The sequence below is a fragment of the Cucurbita maxima genome, unplaced genomic scaffold, assembly GCF_002738345.1.
Source record: "Cucurbita maxima cultivar Rimu unplaced genomic scaffold, Cmax_1.0 Cma_Scf00021, whole genome shotgun sequence".
Lineage (NCBI taxonomy): Eukaryota > Viridiplantae > Streptophyta > Magnoliopsida > Cucurbitales > Cucurbitaceae > Cucurbita > Cucurbita maxima.
In genome coordinates this window covers 1,303,398-1,325,625 of record NW_019272037.1, presented here as the reverse complement: position 1 = coordinate 1,325,625, position 22,228 = coordinate 1,303,398, and the positions used below count along the sequence as shown (strand labels likewise).

Below are 22,228 nucleotides of genomic sequence, written 5' to 3'. Positions count from 1 at the left end.
AAAAAAAAAAAAAAAAAAAAAAAAAGGAGGAAGGTGGTATATGAATTCAAAGCATTTTGGAGCTTCCTATGCAGCCATGGTCGCCCGCAGCAAATTCACAAAACTCCTAACTTCCACGCGCAAGGAGGCGCGTCGCCAAAATGTTGCTAAACAGAAAACGTGAAAGAAACCAACAAAAGGAGTTTGAGATGCCGCGAAAATGAAAGGAAAAAAACAACACGAGCTGAAATGCGTCTCTTTATTGCGATTTTTACGGTGCTTCCGACGTGACCCGTAACCGCCGACGTATCGCACGGTGGTGTCTCTTTCTTTTTAAATTTATTTTTAGGCTAAATTACGAAAATACTTCTCTTTATTTTTGTTTTTGCGTAATTTTAATTTATTTAGTGTCTTCAAATTTTGTTTAATTAAATTTTATATTTAGTTTATACAACAGGTTAATTTATACCGTTTTTAACATTTTTCTTAATATATACATACACATATATATATACTAAATATTGATTTTTTTTTATTTAAATACAACAATTACATACTCCTCCTCCCCTTCAAAAGGTTTTGTTTCTTCTAATTCTAATTTCATCCTCGAGCTTGTTGAAAAATAAAATATCTATATCTAAATTATTCAATTATCCAAAAAACGGTAATAATTAATCGAAGAGAGTTTTAGAATAAATTACTTTGATGATAAAAATCAAAAGTAAATCAAATTTGTTTTTAAACTCATGATTCAAATCATTCCACAATATAACTTAATCAAGACTACTTTAATGATTCTAGCATGCGAATCTAAATACAATAAATTAATATTCAAAAATTTTATATTATAGTATATCCTAAATAAATTATTTATAGGCTTAGTACTAAACTGAAAGTAATTTGTGGTTGATTGAAAAAAGCAGGTTCCAATCTCAACCATTGGCAATTAAACACAAATTGACTATAATTTAAAATCTTAAAAATAATACTCTTAACTTGAAAAATCAAATAAAACCTTCCAATATTTCATGGAAAGCCATTTCTTTGGTTGGGCAATAAAAAAGTCTTAACTTAATTAACTTGTGTTTAATGAATTAGTTGACGTGGACCGATACAACTATGTGAGTCGAGATGATCATACACATAAGCGATGCGTACATTTATACGTGAGTGTGATCAATATTATATATGTCAAATATCACGATCCATCAATTAAAATGTATTTATACAGACACGTCTTTTACACAAAAGTCAACCCAAGATGACATAAATTTTTTTTTAGCAAGAATATATATATATATATATATATATATATATATATTTTGCTATTTACTGAATACGGAATATTTAATTATTTTGTTTTTAATTTTTGGTAACTCCTATTTTACCTTTGAATATTTAACCTAAAACATTATATTATTAAAGTTTTTGGTCTTTTTTTTTTTACAAATAAATAAAACGCAGAGGTCGAAACTATACTTTTAACTTTTTTATATATAATAATAATAATGATAAAATAAAAAATAAAAATAATAAACTATATTTTAACCTATACATTTTTTTTTCCAATTTAAAATTGTTAATAAACTAGTAACTGAGCATCCTACCGGGCGCTAAGTTTCCTAGGCAACGGAGGAAGTCGACGATTCAGCGAGAATGAGTTCCACAAGTGCTGTTCGAGAGCTACAGCGCGAGCTGGAGACGAAAGCCAACGATCTCAGCAAGCTACAGAAAGGCAAGTCTCTAATCGATTCTCGTTTCCTCCATGTTCATTCGATTAGCACGGTTTATTGAAACATCAATATTTCAATCCATATACTGTGTCGCCTGATCTATCTGGATTCGATACTGTCAATTTTCTTTCACGAAAAGCCTAACGTGGTAATGGATTTTTCAGATATTGCGAAGAACCACCAAATTAGGAAGAAGTACACTATTCAGCTGGGTGAGAACGAGCTCGTCCTTAAGGTTTTTCCACGCCTCTGACCTGTTTCCCTTGTAGATTAAACTGTATGCTTGTGCATAGTTCTGTAGTCAGGAGGGCAAGCCTTTAGAGCATGTTTTTCACTTTATTTGACATGTGGTTTAGATTATGGAATTTCTTTACATTTATATAATCTGGTATACATTAAGAATTTGAAGCATTCTTATCAGCGGACATTTTTCTCATTCATTGTTACTATGTGTGAACTTGTTTTTTTTTTTTCCTGATTTTCTTCCTTGGCTACGTACGCAGGAATTGAATCTACTCAAAGATGACGCAAATGTATATAAACTGATTGGTCCAGTGCTCGTGAAGCAAGATTTGGCAGAAGCAAATGCCAATGTTCGCAAGAGAATTGATTACATTTCTGCAGAATTGTATGTTTTTTTCTTTATTTTTCCGTTTACATTATTAGTTCATGGATAGTAGTGATAGTAGTACTATAGCAACAACCATTTGAGAACCTTCATCAGACTAATTACCTAATAAAATATATATACTTTGAATGTCTCTCTCACAGTTATCAAGTTGCTACTTAGTTTTAAATGAAGTGTTTTTTTTTACCTTTTGGATGGCTCTATCTTAGCCATAGATAGCTGATCATATTATGGACTTTGTATATGTTGAAACTATGTTGGATTTTTCTGGAAGCAAGATGGAGGAGACAAGAAGGGTTTGGTGTCATTAGACAGTTTCTTCTGATTGATATGGACATTGTCCTTGCCTGTAAACAACCCCTTTAAGAGTATCAATTTGCATACCTTGCCGAGCATACTTTCTGAAACATTAGCTTTGAGTTTGACCATGAAAAGAAACGGAGCAAGAGAAACACCTTCTTTACAACCTTTAGAGACATGGTAAGACCTATGGGATTATTTATTGTTGAGGAAGATGGAATAAAAATGTGGGAGATGCAGGCATGCCTACAAGATCTCCAAATTATTCAGTAACCAGTGGACACTTCTTTGCATATAGGTTCTTTGCCAAGCTGACCCCATTCACTAGCCAATGAACACTTCTTTTGCCATCCCAGGATGGGCAACTGCCAAGGAAATTTGACTCAACTTTATTGACATGTCTGCTATTTGATTCTTCATTTGAAATGTTGATAGCATTTTTCATCACATGTCATTTACTCTGGAGTTCTACTCTATCAACTCCCTATCTTGAAGATTCATAAGCTTTTAGTTGGATCATATATGGAAAAAAACTCACATTTACTATGAATTTGAATTTCTGTGGTAAGAAGTTCTCTTATCAAATTGTGGTCGGAAAGGAACATAAGATTTATTTAAGAAAAACATCTTCCTTGGGTTGATCGGTTTGAAACAGCAGGCTGTCATGCTTCATCTTCATGCTCCTTTTTTAAATCTTATGCTTATTTTTCATCCTATGATATACGTATTAACTAGATTGCCTTTCTATTTCCATTGTAATGATATTTATTCACTCTTTCGTGAGTTTGTATCATTTGAGAAGTCATCTCTTTTCATTTGTTCAATGAAAAATTTTGTTTATTATTTAAGAAAATATTTTGTTTGGTAATCAATCAAGCAAAATCTGAGTCTATTTAGTAGGAGTTGGTTCCTTTCATCTTTAATTTATTCATTTTTTTAAAAAAAGAGACAACATATACTTCCAAACAGAAGAAAAGTTGCTAACTAGAGGTTCAAGTAGAGGAAACCTCTACTGAAGGACATTATTAAAAGAAAACCTTCCAATCTATATCCTTACATTTTATTCTTTATCAATCGCAACATTCCACTTCCATATACCTTAATAATTGTGTATTAATTCAATGATTTTTTCACAATTCAGGAAACGTCTTGATTCAGCCCTTCAAGATTTGGAAGAGAAGCAAAATAGCAAGAGAGATGCGGTTTGTACTTTTCATACTTCTTTAGATCTTAAAGCTCACCTTCGACTGATATTTGCAGGACCCCAAAAGAAAGGAATAAAACATTTTTTGTACCTGATTCTTGCTTGTTTGTTGGAGGATCCAGAAATGATTTTGTGTCTTCAGATATGTTGAATACACAAGGCTGTAAAATGTGTCTGGAGAAAAAAGTTTGAAAACAGAGAAACTGAAATCTGAACTTGATTTAAAACCATAGGCAAATTGAGAAAATGACTAAATTTAGAGAAGTTTTTTTTAGCATGCTGCTTCATCCCCTTTTCCATCTTTTCCTTGACATGAAACTAAGTTCAAGATGCATGGCCTTTTCCTGTCTGCTACCTTTCATCTAGGTTGAACTCATGTAGAAATAATTGAAGTTGGACTGAATAGTTGGTTTTAAAACTACATCGAAGTCCTTTCCCAGTTGAAGCATTGAAGACTAGAAGTTAAAAAAATAAGAAAAAGAATGCCTACATCGAGAGAATAGAGTTCATGATTTTCCTTTTTGTTTCATAAGATCTTTCTATGGTTCCTCCATAAATGATTGAATAGGGTTCTTCCTCTTTATGAGATCATAGGGCCAGTTCTTAATTTATTTTATTTTTTATTTATTTACCTTTTTTTAAAAAAATCTAACGTGTTTCTTTTCCTCTATAAATGAGTTAAATAATTGATGTATGAAATTAAGAAAAGAGGGGTAGAGATGCCTCAATCTAAAGGTGTTACAATAAACTTCTTCAAGCAAATATAAAGCTATAAGCTATAAGAATGAGAACTTAGAGACAATTTACACCTGGAAATTGGTGAAGAAGATAATGATGTAAAAAAAAATCTAGCATAAGATTGCTGTTTTCTTTGCAAAGACCCTGTGGTTCCTTTCAGTCCAAGTAGCCCAAAAGAAGGCTTTAACCATATGTATCCAAAGAAGCCTTTTCTTCTTCTTGAAGGGATGGCTCGATAGTGTTAATAATAGGATGCAATTTATCGGTTTACAAAATTAATTTTGAAAAGGCCTACAATCACGTTGATTGGACTTTCTTGGATAAAGTTTTGGAAAGAAAGGGTTTGAAGTGGAGGATGTGGATGTGGAGTTGTACGAGGAATGTGAGTTACTCTTTTCTCCTAAAGTGGGGTCCGAGGGGGTAAGATCAAGGCTTCCAGAAGCCTTAGACAGGACCATTTATCCACTTTTCTTATTTTTCTTGATGCGGATGTTTTGAGCATGCTTGTTTTCAATGACGTTGAAGGAAAATTATTGATCCCTTTGAGGTTTGTAAGGAGAATATGGATTTATCCAACCTTAAATTTGCTGATTACATTTTTTTTTTTTTTTTTGGCTTTCTTTGAAGCCATGGGCTTAAGATTAATAGGATTAAGTATCAGATTAGGAGGCTCAATTGCAATCCATTAGTAGATGGCAGACATGGTGGGCTGTGATATAGGATCCTTTCCCTCATCTTGCGAAAGTCTCCCTCTTGGAAATAATTTCAAATCTATTTCTTGGAACTCAGTGGTGGACAAAGTTAAAAAAAAAGATCGGCTTCTTGGAGGAAATGTTTTTTCTCCAAAGCTGGGTTCTGAGTAGTATTCCTATTTATTACTTCATCCTATTGGAGCCTTGTGCTTGGTTTGTAAGAATATTGAGAAGCTTATACGAAATTTCCTTTGGGAATGACTGGAAGAAGGAAAAGGGGCGCACTTGGTTAGGTGGGAGATCATTGGGAACCATGGGAACCTGGGGGGTTAGAAATTGGTAATTTAACAACTCTAACAAAGCTTTGTTAGCTAAATGCATAGGATTATCGGTAGCAAGTATGACCCTTATCCTTTTGAGAGGTTGTCGAGTGAGGTTAAAGACACTTATTGAAACCTGCGGAAGAATATTTCTAACAAGCTCTCTTCTTTCTCCCACTCGGTTCATTGTGTGATGGGGGAGGGGAAGGAAGCATATTTTTGTGAAGATCAGTGGGTTGGGGATAGACCCATCTGCTTGACATTTTTCCATCTCTATCATTTGTCTTTCTTTAAAAATCGTTTGGTGACTGATATTTTAGTTTGGTCGGGGAGTTTGGTTTCCTTCTCCTTTGGGTTCCATCACTTGTTGTACGATAGGGAAGTAACAAATGTTGTCTCTCTCTCTTTTGTCTTTGATTGGGGAGATTGGTTTTGGGCTCGGGAGAAGTGATGCTTGTGTTTGGAGTCTCAACTCTTAGAGAGGATTCTCTTGTAAATCTTTCTTTCGTTGTTTGATGGACCCCTCTCTGCGCTAGGAAATATGTCTCTTATGCTCTTTAGAGGATTTAGTTCCCGAAGGAAGCTATGATTCTTACCTAACAAGTTTTACATGAATGAGTTAACACTTGGATTGGTTTTTGAGGAAGTTGCCCTTATTGGTTGACCTGTTTTGTTGTATTCTCTATTAGAAAATGAAGGAAGACTTGAATCACATTCTTTGGGGATGTGAGTTCGCGAGATCCATGTGGAATTCTCTCATAGGGTCCCTAGTGATATGATTGTGGAGTTCTTCCTCCATTTACTTTTTTGTGAGAAGGGCAGGTTCTTATGGCTTGTTGGGTTGTGTGCTATTTTGGGGGAGCGTTGTTGAGAGAGGAATAATAGGGCATTTGGAGGTTGAAGAGAGACCCTAGTGATGTTTGTCCCTTGTTAGATTTCATATTTCTCTTCGAATATCCTTATTGAAGATCTTTTGTAACTATTCTATAAGTACTACTTTGTACACTTAAAGCCCCTTTCTTGAGTAGGGCTCCCTTTTATGGACTTGTTTTTTTGTATGGCCTTATATTTTTCATTTTTCTCTCTTGTTTTAATCCAAAAATAAATAAAATCGTTAGGTAGGGCTGCAGTTCAGTTATTGAGGGATTTCTATTTAGGCTGCTTGATCAATGAAGGACATAAAATGGCGCATACTTCTAGTTGGGGGTCCAGTCTTGGACCTCTAGTGAGAACATTGAGAAACACTAGAATCACCATCCAATAACCAGAAACTAGAATAGAGAGAGACTGAACCTCTTGCCAAAATTGAGGACTTTCTAGAGCATGTGAGGGGCCATAAATTTTGTTTCTGAATTCTAGAAATAAAAATTCAAAGAAAACTCTGTTCTCTCAGTCCACAAACTAAAATGCAGATTATTTATCTGATGGATGCTCATTTTGAACGGTATAAAGTAAATCTGCACGTCTTCAAATTTTGAATACAAACTTGTACTTCTTACATTGTGCAAAATTTATGTGAAAGTTTGTTTAGATTGAAGTTAAAGGCAATACTGCAGAACCCAATATGTCACGTCTATTTAATTATGAATCAAGTAGAAAAATGGCATCTACTTGAACACTGGAAAAAAAAGAACGAGGCTATCATTCTGGCACTGATCGTTTTCATGATGAATTAGTGAGTGTAATGGTTAACATTGAAAATAGGCTGAATGGGATAAAGGCTTCTTTTGTCCTAATCGTTCTAGAAACAAAAAGTTCTTCCTTATTTCAGCACAATTATTCGTTTGTTTTGATAAACCTTTTGTTCTGTGGATAAACTGCTCAAATACTTCGCAATTCAATTGCTCATTGTTGTTATGCTGTCTTGCAGATATTGAAGTTACAGCAGAGGATTCAATCCCTGCAGGCTGGAAAAGCTAAAGTGTAACATGTTTTATTGTTGTTTTTCAGCTGTACGTCCTAAACTTCTGTTTTTCTTTTTGCAATCTCTCTTGTACCAGTTAAAGTTACACTGCACACTCAAAAGCTTGACAATATTTAATTAGTTCGATTTTGATTATAGATGCATGCACTTCCTATGTTGAACATTCGTATTTCTTGCAAAATAGTTAACGAGAACTCAGCATCTCCCAAAAAGAAAAATATTTAGCATTTGTAATTTGACTAGAACTTGGGCTTCTTGAAAGAAAAAGAATTGATGGTAATTCCTTGAATTTCAAGGGTATGTATATAGCGGGGTTTCATCCATCCATGACCATGAGTGGTGTTTGCTACTCTTTGATCTACATGGACTTTTGCTATTGATTGTTGTATGTGCTCTTCTTTTTCTCCATCTGGTTTATATACTTCGCAGCCTAATGGTGGTTTTATACACTTCTTCGCTCCCCATCTTTTTAGACTACCAATTATTGCTTTCAGGTACCGATCCCCATTAAATCTTATTAAAACTTTTTCTGTTTAGATGTTCTTCCCCTAAAGGAAATAACGTGAGCATTCTGGGCCAGGCTAGCTCACATACCTCTCTGAGAAAACTTGACATCTTAGATAGGTCACCACTATGTAGGAACCCATTTTGAGTTCAAAATTTTGCGCCGAATGATTTTCTGTGAGAAAGAAACAGAGCTTGTCAAATTGGATCAACTCATTATGTTTGGATACGTCTTGATTTGTATAGTTCTGGATCAGGTGCCAATCGTACAAAGATTGGTGGCTCATAAAGCTTTTCAAAGGAGGTTGTTCTCATTTAGCAGTCCTTTGAAATCAAAATGCAGAATTCTTTTAGGTTGTGGGGTATGATTTTCTGGGAATCATTCTCCTATTTTGGCAGTTCCTAGACTCACTTCCTTTGCTCTCTCTTATTTTGAAAAATATTAAACTAACTCTCAATGACCTACCCTAGCACCTTCACTCTTAGGAAGACATTCTATTGAAAGCTCCTTTGATTCAAGGGACGCCTTCCAGGGAAGTTTCTTTTTATGGGAGAAGCGACCTTACTGGGAGAGACAGAGAATGGACCATTCGGAGGGCATTTTGTTGGTGATGATTAGATCAGATAGCAATGCAGTTGAGGTGACCATGGTGGGGAAGGGACGGAGAGTGGCCTTAATAGTATTTTTATGGCATACTTCCCTTACTTTTTGAGACTCATGATTCTCTTTTTGAGTGACCTTGATTTTATTTCTTCATAGTGATTTCAAGCTTTGACAAAATAAAAGTATGGTGTGGTAATTGACATAGAACCCATTTGGCAACCAAGGAAGGAGGTCCAGATATTGTGAATCATTGTGCAAGGGACCAAATCATTCTGTTGCTTTTGTGCATGTGCGCAACTCCCAAACTGAACTCCTTGCCGCGGACCATGGTTTTTCTGTATGGTTTTAGTAGCTTGTTAGCTTGATTTTCAACATACACCACATTCTCTACAAGTTTTTCTGTCCACAAGCTATGAATTTTTCCGATTCATGTCATTCAGGAAATGGTAGATGTAATGCTTGTAACTTATAACCCACAAGTTTGAGTCATTCCGTAATCGATTGAATCTCATTTCTTCTTTTCAGTTGATATACGGGGTAGAATATTGTATTGTCTCTAGGTTTCTATTCAGTCGAGTTATAAGTTATAAGTTCAGTATTCATCTATAACAGCCCCTCACCTTTTAGTCCTCTTTGGATTTTCCCTCCGAGGCTTCCTCTCAAGGTTTTAAAATGCATTTGGTTTGGGTTTTCCCTCCTAGGCTTCCTCTCAAAGTTTTAAAATGCATTTGGTAGGGAGAGGTTTCTCGTGCTTATGATGCTTCATTCCCCTCTTCAAATGATGTGGCATCTCACATCATCTTAGTTTGTAGCCAAAAAATGCTCTTGACCCCACTCCATTTCGTCTCACTTTGTTCTTGGAGTCATCTTAGAAAAAAGGATAAGTTGAAAGTTGGAGAAAATTATTGGGATTTTGAATCAAAATTACCGGCGTTAAAGCTTTTGATCAAATTACAACTTAAAGTTTGGACGTGTAGCGAGCTTGTGAGTGAGAATAATTGAGATTTTGAATAAAAATAAATAGTATTATCAAACTAAAGTTCGATCTCTTTCATGATGTCATTACCACATTTAAGTTTATGATCAAGCTTAGATTAGTTTTACTTCCTTATGTTTAGGAGGATTGAAAATATGGATTCCTAATGGATTGTTAAGACAGGAAAGAAAGTCTTAAAAGATGGTGATTTTGATGTGTACTCATAGTTGGGAAGAATAAACTCATGTAATTATATATTTGGTTAGATATTAATATTCTTGTCTATTTTACACGTTTTTACTTTTTACTTTTTAGAATCGATGATGTTATTATTCATGAAATTAAAAAAAATTAATCCACCGTAATTCCATATAGGTAGATTTTTTATACACGAGGATAAATAGTCGAACTATTCTATCAAAATAATTTAATTTGATATTTAGTAATCAAATTAAATTATCTAATTTTCAATATTACTTTCCATTGATGTTTAATGGAGCAATATCTTAAGCAATTTATGATTCCATCGCATCATTCACTTACATTAAATTAATTAATTTCAATTCTCATCAAAAGCAATAGAACATACCCATTTGAATTTTAAACTAATTAACGAGTAAAACAAAAAGGAAAGAAATAAAATAGTTGACTCCTATATTTATTATTTCAAATATTTAAATTTCATATAATTGGATATAAATTATACTCACGATTTAAGTGAGTAGATAAAGATATACAAAATTACGATCGTGACTATAGCTCAACAAACTGTTAAGATATACATCTCAATCAAAAAACCTTCATCATATCTGTAGAAATAATACCCATGATTTTAGCGAATTGATACAGATATCTAAGATTACGAACGTGAACATAGCTCAACAGACTATTAAGATATAATTTTCGACCAAAATATCTTGAAAGGAGCAGCACGCGTAAGGTTAGTTGGCATTGGATTTTGTGGTCTCCATATCTGATCATTATATCAACCACAAAATATATAGCACTAAGATAGGCTTCCCCCACAAAGCCCTACCAACTCCTCCACCACCAAGAGGATAAATACCCTTTTTGGTTTTTGGTTTTTGGCTTTTGGGTTTTCTTTGATCTTTATTCATTCTCAATAAGTGGAACTAAAACTTGTTGGCCTTTTGAGTTTTTGTGGCTGTTGTCTTATGAATGGGGCAAGCTATGAAATGGTTAGAGCCGTTATTTATCGGCAGTTTTATAGGTTTGATACATATGTGAATAGAGAAAAGAGGATAGGCTCATTACATTCAAAAAGATAATTTACCAGAAATAATTGCAATAATTGAGAGTGAGAGCCAAATGAATCGAAAGATTCATGTTTGGTTCGGAAAAGGATCGTCCAAGTTTTGAAATGAATGGAAAGACAATCTACTTTCATTAAGTGATTTATTAGATAATCGAAAACAGAGGATCTTGAAAACAATTCAAAATTCAGAAGAACTCCGCGGAGAGCTATTGAATAGTGGAAAAAAGCCCCGGCCCACTTACGAAAAGTCGAAATGGAAGCGGATCAGTTTCGAGTGAATGGATACTTAGAGATAGAACGAGAAAAATTAAATTTGATTAATTCAACTTCTAAAAGTTTGGAACAATTATAAAATTATAAAAATAAAACTATTTATTTTGAACAACAAAAAGCGATTAATCAAGTACGACCATACATGATAAAACATAATAGAAAATATTAAAGATTTAAATCTCTATTAAAAAAATAAAAGAAATTTACACGCAAGTTTAATTTTTTTCGGTCGTTTGTCTTAATTATCTTATTTTTTAATCGAGTTTTAATTTTTTTTTAATTATTATTATTATTATTATTATTATTATTATTATTTTGGTTTTTTGGAGACGTACGATGAGGCAATCGTGTCGCTCTATTACTGCATTTCATCATGTTTCAGACGAACTGTTTGCAAAAATCGTACGTTTTTGTCTTTAAAATTATTGTTTCTTTGAAAACCAACGCTTCCTCTTAAATGCTACTAATACTTTACACAAATTTATTTAAATTCTTCAAATAAAAATTATGTTTATTTTCTCATGTTAAAGTAATAATTGATTTTTTAGTTTATTTTTAGATGACATGGATTTTGAAAATATTGTTACTATATAATAAAATAAAGAAGTTATAGGTGAAAGTAGTGTTTATAAGTGTGAGATCCCATGTCGATTAGAGATGAGAACAAAACATTTTTTTATAGTGCAGGGAAATCCTCTTATTAGAAGACCGTTTTTTAAACTTTGAGAGAAAATTCTAAAGGAAACGCCTAAAGAATTTAATATCTGCTAGCGGTGGGGTTGGGTCGTTATAAATGATATAAAAGCCAAACATTTGGTGATGTGCTAATGAGGAGGTTGAGCCTAGAATGGGGATGGATACCAAATGGTGTGCCAACAAAAACGCTGGGTCTTGAAGGGGAGATGGATTGAGGGTCCCAGATTGATTGAAGTAAGGAACGAGTGCTAGCAATGACGTTGGTTCCCGAAGGGGGTGGATTGTGTGAGATCCAACATCGGTGAGAATGAAACATATTTTTATAAAAGTGTGAAAATTTCTCCCTAACCGACATATTTTAAAAACTTTGACAGAAAACCCGAAAGAAAAAGTCCAAAAAAGACACATTTTTTTACTCAAATATGACTCTTGAAGCTAAAAAAAAAATGGAAATTTGAGTAAACGTGAGCCTGCGATAAAGATGACACATTTCTTTTACTCAACTATGACTCTTGAAGCAAAAAAGAACGGAAATTTGCGTAAATGTGAGCATGACTATAATTGACATGTACTATTTTCATTGAGTTGAAAGATTTAAACCTTCCTATTCATTTATTGTACTAAAGAAAGAAAGAAATTTAGGAGTAGATATTGTTGAAGATGGTTGAATCTAAATAAGTAACGGTATCTTCATTGGCATGAACTTAGATGTTCACGAACTAATTTAACGTTAATCTGAAAGTTTATTGTGAGACCACACCTCGATTTGAGAGAGAAACTAAATATTTTTTATAAGGGTGTTGAAACTTCTCCTTAATTAACTCATTTTAAAATTGTAAAGCTGGCTATAATAGATAATAGGCTAAAATAGACAATATCTATTGTCGGTAGACTTAACCATTATATTTATAAATTAACTAATATTATATTATAGCTCTGAACGAAAAAGACATGTAATGATATGGTTTGTGACACATCGAAATCGAAGACTTTTTTAAGGGAGGGACTAGGATGTTACAAATTTTATGTCTTTGTTGAATAATTTTGGATGTCGACCACCTTAATTACAAACCCACCAAAGTTTCGTAGTATGCAGCCCTTTTACCTAAATATCTCCCATCATATAATGGGCATTGTGTCATAATTCACATTAATATAAGGTTTTTTTTTTTTAAATAAATAAAGAAAATTAAAATTTGAATCGAGTTTATTTGCTTTCAAATCTAGCAAAATTTGTATGTCGAATAATGATAACTGAGTAGCACTATAACATTCACGAATCACTCGTACCATTTACTAGCTTAGTGTCGATTATGTGTTAAGAGTTAGAGGGCACTATCTATATAACATCGTACATATTTAGTGGTTGATGGGTCTATTTAGAATGTGTAGAATAGAAAATGTCCATTTAATTCATGGAGATCGGGCTACTTTTAAATGGAAGATGGAGAGGGAGCAAGAGAAAAATTTATCGTCGACTAAACGGGATCAGAAACGGAAATTACATTCCCAACTCAACCATGGCTCCACCCTATAAACGCAGCGATCCTTACACATTTCTACACGAATGAGAAATGAAATAGGAGGTGGTGAGAGAGACACGAACCGTGGAGGTCCCTTCTTCCCAATTGGTCTTTCCTAGGTTTCCCTTTCTTTGGAACAACGCTCCAATATTCTATATGTCAATTTTTTATCACTTTAAACGCTTCTTCTACGTTTGACATTCCATCCTCAATAATTTTTTTTCTAAATTTATTTTATTTCAATTTATAGCTCAAATATTTAATTTCCTAACATAATTAATAATTTAATTAGGAGTTAAGTTATTTATAATACAACAAAATAAATAAATAAATAAATAAATTATTTATTTATTGGATATACCGGGTTCGTGGCTAATGTTGTAAAAGTATTGTTTTGAAACCTTTGATTATGAGATTTATTAAATTATTTAAATATAAAATGAGGGGTTGTTCTAGTTGGCATAAAATAAATTCTTGTACAAATTCTACGCTATTTATAATTATTAATTAAAAATGAAATTTATTTTATTTTACATTATTTTCCTTGGGCAGAAGGGAATATATTTGGCTAGTCCACGTCATAAATGCAAAAGCCAAATAGCTAAGGTCTTACTCTCCCAACTCTCAACCACAAATAAAATGATTGGATTTCTTCAACTTAACCCCAAATTTAATTAATTTAAACCAATTTTATTACCATTTATTTTTATTTTTATTTTTATAAACCCCAATTTTTTTTTTAATATATATTAAAAAAGTTATGAAAAAATAGAATAAATGAGTCAAGGGAATGGATCTTAGGTTTCATATTGGCCGAAATATCTACATCATAAATATAATCGGCATATGCTTAAAAAAATGTTTGGCTCTAAGTTCATCCACACATAATTAAAATAATATTATTATAATTAAAAAGAAAAGAAATATTTGTATTAATCAGTTAGGCAATTTTTTTTTTCCTTCTAATTTTGTAATTAATAAACTTAACAAATATTTTTATTATTTATCTCTCTTATATGGTTCATTTTGTCTGGACATCTATAACGGTTAACCTTACCGTTTTGAAACACATCTATTAGAAAAAGTTTCTACATTGTTATGAGAAATGTTTTATTTTCCTCTCCAACAAACGTGTGATCTCACAAAAATAGACAAAGGAAAAAGAGAAAAAGAAAGATTAGAGATAAAAAAAGAAAAAAAAAATCAATAAAATTTCATTTGTAATTAACAATATAAACTTCAAGGGTAAAATAATCGAGTTTTATAACCCAGAAACCTAAACCTCAACATTTTACCATGACAAACTATACGAACTTAAATATCACATAATTAATTAAAAACAAAGCTAAGTATTCCAATCTTTTTGTTTAATGGGTTTCTAATTACAGCATATCATTACAATATATAAAATTAATATATTAGTGTTATAAACTTACTTTATCAATGTAATTAAAATAGTGCGTTGGTAGAAGACAAGATTTTTTTTTGTTCATATTTGCACGTTATTATTTTGCATAATAAATGTGTAGATACGACAACTAATTTTTCCATTACAAAAAATAAAAAAAAAAAAAAAATTCATATGATTCTATCCCCATGGGTGAAGGGAATCAAGTTTGAGCTCCACTTTGAGTAGCAATCAACATCAAGAAATATATATGTATGGGAAGTGCAACCACAAAAATTGAAAAGGCTTTGCATTTGGAGTTGGAACTCAGCACAATAAGATATATTTAATGTGTAAATTGGCGATGGCCGATGGCTGATGGCTGATGGCCGATGTCTATGGTCCTTTTCTGCCTCCACCCAAGCGCTTGGCGCTTGGTCTGTGCCGCCCCATCGTCCTCATCCCAATCAGATTCACTATGCAATATTATTATATGCATTAAATTATAATTTTCATCTTGTTTTATTCAACTTTTAATTTTTTTTTATGTCTCTACATCGGATAGTCTCGGCATCACTTCTTAAGAGTGAAGATTATTCCCACGTAACAACACGAGTTCTTCTAATATACTATGTCATCACTCACATAAAATTGCTACAAATAAAACACGTTTAACCATCAACATCAATGTAGAATCTTTCTCATTTAATATAATATCGGTTTATTCATGTATTTCTCTTCTACTCAAGTGTTACCTTTTTGACGTATGAAATAATTTTCAAAATTAAAAAATCAAATAATTTCCATCACATGTTTTTATGATAGTACATCAGAAGATTTTTAACCCTTTTTCCCAATAAGAAAACAACTGTAAAATAAGGAAAATGATAATATGGAATAATTAAAAAGAAAGTTGATTGAGAGAATGAGAATAGAATTTTGGTCCATTTTATTCTTGCACTTAATTGGACTTGAGAGCCCATTCTTAATTCAAAGGTCTAATCCGTCAATTCACTTCCCTCTTGTAAAATAAAATTACTTACCGTAAATGTAGAATTTACTGATTCAAAATAACAGTGATCATGAACGAGATGTATGTACATGAGACTAAATTGACGTATGGAGTCGACAACCATTTGTGATCGCCCACCTCCCAATTACTCTCCCATACATTTTCGTACTTTCTCGTCCCCAAATTATATATATATAATAAATAAATAAATAAATAAATAAAACACACCCGAGAGTTTATTAATATATTTTTAAAAAATAAATAATTATGAAATCCAAAAAGCTCCTTTTTTTTAATAATAAAATGTTTTTGGACTTGAGATGGATTAATGGCAGCCAATTAAAATAATATTCTAAGCATCAAATAGGGAAAAGGTTTACAAAAAGTTGGGAGAGACCAGTTTACACGTGTCCCCCAACTGCTTCTCCAAATCAATCTCAACCGTCCGATTCCTTCCCCTTCTAATTTCCTAAAAAAAAAAAAAAAGTTTATTTCACAGACATCACGCGCACTGCACGTGAACCTTTGATTTTCCATTTGCCAGAGCTTCCCAGACACAAATTAAAATAATAATAATAATAATAATAACAATAACAGTTCTTGTTGTAAGCATTATATAACGCAAAAAACAGAAAGAGTTTCTTCAAATTCGCTCTTTCCCGCCCTCGCCTCCGCCTCCTCCGCCTCCTCCGCCGCCTCCTGTAAAATTTCTGCAACAAACAATGCCATGTTCTTCCTGTACAAAGCACTTCTTCCAGCGCTTCTTCACCGACGAGTTCCAAACCAACGGTGCTCTTCAAAGCACTTTCTTGTCCCCTGACCTGTTGCCATCTCTCGGCGCCACCATCAACCAATCCACCAAGCTTCGTAAACACATCATTTCCCCTTTCAACCCTCGTTATCGGTAACTCTTTTTTTACCTCTTTAAACTCTTAAATTTTTACCATTTTAAATTTTAACCATGGTCGGATTTTGGGTAACAGAGCATGGGAGATGTGGCTGGTGGCTCTAGTCATTTACTCTGCTTGGATTTGTCCTTTTGAATTCGCATTCCTTCCCTACAAACAAAATTCTCTCTTCATCATAGATCACTTCGTCAATGCCTTCTTCGCCGTCGATATCGTTTTGACTTTCTTCGTCGCCTATCTTGACTCTCAATCTTATCTTCTCGTTGACCACCCCAAGAAAATTGCAGTCAGGTCAGACCCAGAAAAATCAATTTTTTTTTTTCTGATAATTAATGATTAATTTTAATTAATTATTATTATGTTTTTTTTTCATAGGTATTTATCGACTTGGTTTATTTTCGACGTTTGTTCGACGGCGCCATTGCAGTCGATTAGTTTCTTGTTCACCAATCAAAGTGGGGAAGTTGGGTTTAAGCTTCTGAATATGCTCCGGCTATGGCGGCTCCGACGGGTCAGCTCTCTCTTTGCAAGGTTTTAGATGAGAACTTACTTTCTTTCTTTTTAATTATTCATATATTCCGGTAAGCTCGGCTCCGATCAAGCTCCGGCTGACATGGGTTCCTTTTTTAGGCTTGAAAAGGACATCAGGTTCAATTATTTCTGGACTCGTTGCACAAAGTTAATTTCTGTAAGCATCGTCAACTTACTTTTATTTATTTGTTTATTATTATTATTATTTTATTCTCCGTCAAAATAAATAAAAATTTTATAAATTTGAATGAGGGGAATAAATCAATTTAAATTTATTATTAATTTTAATAAATACAATTATATTTAAATTTATTTTTATTTATTTTATAACGGGTTTATAAAATAATTAAAATATATATTAAGATTGAATGGTATATCTTATCAAATATTTAAAAATAAATAAATCTTTTGTTAATAACAATGAATAAATAACTCGAATAAACTCAACCTAAATATTATATGGTTGGGTTTGGTTCATTATTTAATAAATTGTTGGGTTCGGTTCATTATTTAATAAGAGTAGTTTGAATTAGAAAATTTAGTAAGATCCAGTCGTAGTCCAATCCAACCCAACTCACGAACACCTTTATTAACTGGGCTCAACTTACTCGAACCTTTTGCTAACTGTATGGTTGATTGCTACATTTGACAGGTAACGTTATTTGCAGTACATTGTGCTGGGTGCTTCAATTTCTTAATAGCAGACAAATATCCGGACCCAAAACGAACATGGATTGGCGCAGTGAACCCAAATTTCAAGGAAGATAGCCTATGGAACCTTTACATTACTGCAATTTACTGGTCCATTACCACCTTAACCACCACTGGCTATGGCGATCTCCATGCAGAGAACCCCAGAGAAATGCTTTTTGACATCTTTTACATGCTCTTCAACTTAGGCTTGACTTCTTATCTCATCGGTAACATGACGAATCTCGTCGTCCATTGGACGAGTCGCACTCGAAACTTTGTACGTCCCATCTTTAAACAAATTCTTCCTTCTATACATGCATCCATGCATGATCAAATTCTAAACGATAAACGAAAGTGATAATTGACATGGGTTGGGATCTTTTTTCAGAGGGATTCGGTACGAGCTGCCACAGAGTTCGCGTCGAGAAATCAGCTACCGAATCCCATACAAAACCAGATGCTGTCTCATATATGTCTCAAGTTTAGAACCGAAGGGCTGAAGCAGCAAGACACATTGAATGACCTTCCAAAGGCCATTAGAGTCTCCATAGCTCACTATCTCTTCTATCCCATTGTTCAGAAGGCCTACCTCTTTGAAGGAGTTTCTCATGACTTCCTTTTCCAACTGGTAATTTTACAGTAAAATTACAGTAAAAATCAATGATAATCACAGTAATTATTGTGTTTTAATTTACTTTTTTTCATCTTAAGGCCTCAGATGTGGAGGCTGAGTATTTCCCACCAAAGGAAGATGTTATACTCCAAAATGAAGCTCAAACGGATCTCTATATATTGGTTTCAGGCAGTGTGGTAATTATAAAATTCCCTAATTTTATTTTCTCTAATTTCCTAATTTTTATTATATATAATCTTAAATAATTCCAAATTTTCAGGATTTAATATCCAAAATTGATGGGCATGATCAAGTAAGCTCTCGAATTTATATTATTAATTATAAAATTATTATTTTTTATTTTCTTAACAAAATATTTGAAAATTTTTAGGTTATTGGAAGAGCAACAGGTGGAGACACATTCGGAGAACTTGGAGTTTTATGTCAAAAGCCACAGCCTTTCACAGTTAGAACAACAAATCTTTCGCAAATTTTAAGGATCAAGAGAGCTTCTTTGTTGTATATTATTCAATCAAACGCAGAAGATGGGAATATTATCATGAACAACTTTTTCATGGTATTTATTTTTATTTATTTATTTATTTATTTTTAATTATTATTATTTTTAGTTAAATTAATTGGTTTTTTGCTGTTTATATGCAGAAAATGAAGGAATATGAAAGAATAATGGGCGATGTTTGGTGTGATGGTGGGCTAAAGAAGCTTGGAGATCAGTGTGAAGATGAGGATGAAAATTTGGGAAGCTTAGATGAACATAGAATTGAGTTTGATGAACAGCTTGAAGGAGGTGAAAACGACATTAATTTGTCTCATAACAACAAGTTACTAGCAAGAAATGGAGGTGGTCGGTCGGATTTTATTAGTTCCTCGTTAGAAAACTTGCCCACGAGCTCTTACTCGAATGTCTCGAGACAAATCAAGAAAAGGGTTACCGTATTTATACAGCCTCGAGATAGAAGCAAGGTTGAAAGTCAATATGGAAAGTTAATGCTTCTCCCGAATTCGATCGAAGAGCTTTGTAAAGTTGCTGGTAAGGTCACGTTTGATAAAAAGCAAACACGTCTTTAAACCTATATATTTGTTTGAAACGACTTCTTAAACATTAAAACCTTTTTTTTATTAGCACTTGAAAAGTCATTTTAAATCAACCCTGATGAATTGGTCCCGTGTTTGATGCAGGTGAGAAGTTTGGAAGGGAAATGCCCACAAAAGTGATGAATGCAGATAATGCAGAAATTGATGATATAAATGTGATTCGTGATGGTGACCATTTATTTCTTCTTTATAATAATGATATTGAAAAATGTGGTCTCAAATGAACCACCACAAAATATACATATTTTTTTTCTTATATGATAAATTACACAACGTAGGATAATACAAAGGCGTGTAAACATTGAGACAACAACTTGTTAAAAGATCATCCACCAAAATTTGACATCATTTTGTCTTGACGGCAAAAATGTCTATATCAATTCATCGAGCCCTTGAAACAGTTAAATGTTTTTTAATATAATCAAATTTTAAATTATGAAATTTCACATCGGATCAAGAGGAGAACCAAGTACCCTTCAGAAGAGTGTGGAAACTTCTCCCTAATGTATGAATTTTAAAATTGTGAAGCTGACGATGATATGTTACGAGATAAACCGAACAATATCTGTTAATGATGGGCTGATACATAAAATTTATATATATATATATATAAATTATATTCTATTCCCTTTATGGATGGGCTTAAAATGAAGAGAGTAAAGAGTAAGATTTTAAGATACCCATTTGGATTAGTGTAAACAACAAGATTTAAGATACCCATTGTGTAAAGAATAGGTTTGAGATACCCATTTGTATATTGATCATAACCACATGAAAATATAATAGATTCTATTATTCTTTTTTTTTTTCAATTTTTTTTATAAGATTATTGTTCCCATCAGAAAGGTAACCATGACTATACTTTGAAGCATTTTATGTTCGAGATAAATCTATATAACTTTGAATTATGCAAATAAAATTCTATTCGGTACGGGAATTTGTTTATAAATTACAAAAACTCGTACTTCTAAAACCCATGCATCTCAAAGTACTTAGCCATTCACATTTATGGAAATTACATCAAAATTTTAAAACGTTCTCTTTATTTCTTATAGAGCTTAGGTTATATTGCTTTTTAACCTTAATTTTGTTCTACTTAAAATGAAATGTGACGAATTATTTATAGATATGACAAAATTATTTATAACATGAAATTGTAATTTTATTTTAATTAATTAATTAGAGATCGAAAATTATTTATAACATGAAATTGTAATTTTATTTTAATTAATTAATTAGAGATCGAAATTCGATCATGACTAATTTATAAATTACCAAAGAAAGGGATGTTGACCATGTTGGACCACTTGTTTTGTACACACAAATAATAATAATTAAAAAAAAAAAAAAAAGGTTTTTAATTAGTTGGGTGACATGATTCCCATGCTCAGCCATTGCTTTTACATGATCCAAGTAGTGGCTGAGCTGGATTCAAGTTTCTTGTACCTCTTTTTCAATTAAAATATTAATTATAATATTTGAAATTTTTATTTTGGACAAACTTAAAAATTTGGTGGTGACTCGAGCCACCCGAACATTAATCTAATTTTCTATTTTTTTAATTGAATTTAGTTGTTAGGCTATTATTTTTTAATTATTTAAAAATATTGTTTCTCAAATATCAAATATTAATGAGTTACAGTATATTCTTAAATTTTGTAATGATCTTAAAAGTAGGGTAAAGTTGAGTTGGATCGTAACCCTATTTTTGATTTGGTTGGGTTGAACCGAACTAAAAATTGTCAACTTGCAAATTGACCCAAATTTTTGGTTTTTCAAAAATTCAACCTAACCCAAATTAAAATAAAAAAAAAATCTAACTCAACCCAACTTTTTTTAGTTTGAACTAATAGTCTAAATTGATCAGGTTATTAAATTATATGAACACTCCTATTAGTGACTCAATAAACCCGAGAAATAATTCAAAATGGTATATAACCTTTTAAGCATGAAAAAAAAGGGGAAAAAAGAAAAAAAAAACCGAAAGAATGGTCATCATTTTTTTAAAATAGATGTCATTTGGACGTAGGAAAATAAATTTTTTGGTGTTACTTTTATACTTATTTGATTGATTAATGTTATTTATCTAAAGAGTATATGCTTCATATCAAGATTTTAAATGTCAATTCGAAAAAAAATGTCGATTTTAAAATTTATTGATGTAAATATAAACAAAATATAATAATTACGTTGGTTTTGAAAAAAAAAAGTTATAAATATAATAAACGGCAATATTTCTTTTATTATTAGTATTGGATCTACGTTAATATATATGAGTATAATCCATTTTTTTTAATAATTACGTTGAAAAAGTGATTTAAATCTTTATAAACAAGACACTAAATTAGTATATTTTTAAAATTATTTATCTAAAAATAAATATTTAAAAAAAATTATACTAAACCCACCTTCCAAAAAGTAAAACCATGATGGATTTGGGTTTTTAAATAATGACCACTTAATTAAAAAGATATATTCTTTAAACACATTCTAAATTTTCATCCATTCTTGTTGATGCTATTTGGTAGTTCTTGGTTCACTTAAATCTTGATAGGTAGAGAATGGGAACATGTTGAAAAAAAAAAAAAAAAAAAAAAA

General features: G+C 32.2%; 2 protein-coding genes across 2 annotated transcripts; both read left to right on the top strand.

The window, feature by feature from the left end:
* Nucleotides 1-1,546: 1,546 nt before the first annotated feature.
* Nucleotides 1,547-7,683, top strand: LOC111495611 (prefoldin subunit 6-like). Its single transcript, XM_023145722.1, has 5 exons — nucleotides 1,547-1,714; nucleotides 1,877-1,947; nucleotides 2,216-2,340; nucleotides 3,782-3,842; nucleotides 7,465-7,683. The coding sequence occupies exons 1-5, from the start codon at nucleotides 1,636-1,638 to the stop codon at nucleotides 7,519-7,521; spliced, it is 393 nt and encodes a 130-aa protein (XP_023001490.1). The 5' UTR covers nucleotides 1,547-1,635; the 3' UTR covers nucleotides 7,522-7,683.
* Nucleotides 7,684-16,409: 8,726 nt separating this feature from the next.
* Nucleotides 16,410-19,866, top strand: LOC111495547 (potassium channel KAT3-like). Its single transcript, XM_023145636.1, has 11 exons — nucleotides 16,410-16,673; nucleotides 16,753-16,968; nucleotides 17,053-17,208; nucleotides 17,308-17,365; nucleotides 17,861-18,178; nucleotides 18,290-18,529; nucleotides 18,613-18,711; nucleotides 18,795-18,827; nucleotides 18,906-19,091; nucleotides 19,178-19,565; nucleotides 19,715-19,866. The coding sequence occupies exons 1-11, from the start codon at nucleotides 16,492-16,494 to the stop codon at nucleotides 19,852-19,854; spliced, it is 2,016 nt and encodes a 671-aa protein (XP_023001404.1). The 5' UTR covers nucleotides 16,410-16,491; the 3' UTR covers nucleotides 19,855-19,866.
* Nucleotides 19,867-22,228: the final 2,362 nt, after the last annotated feature.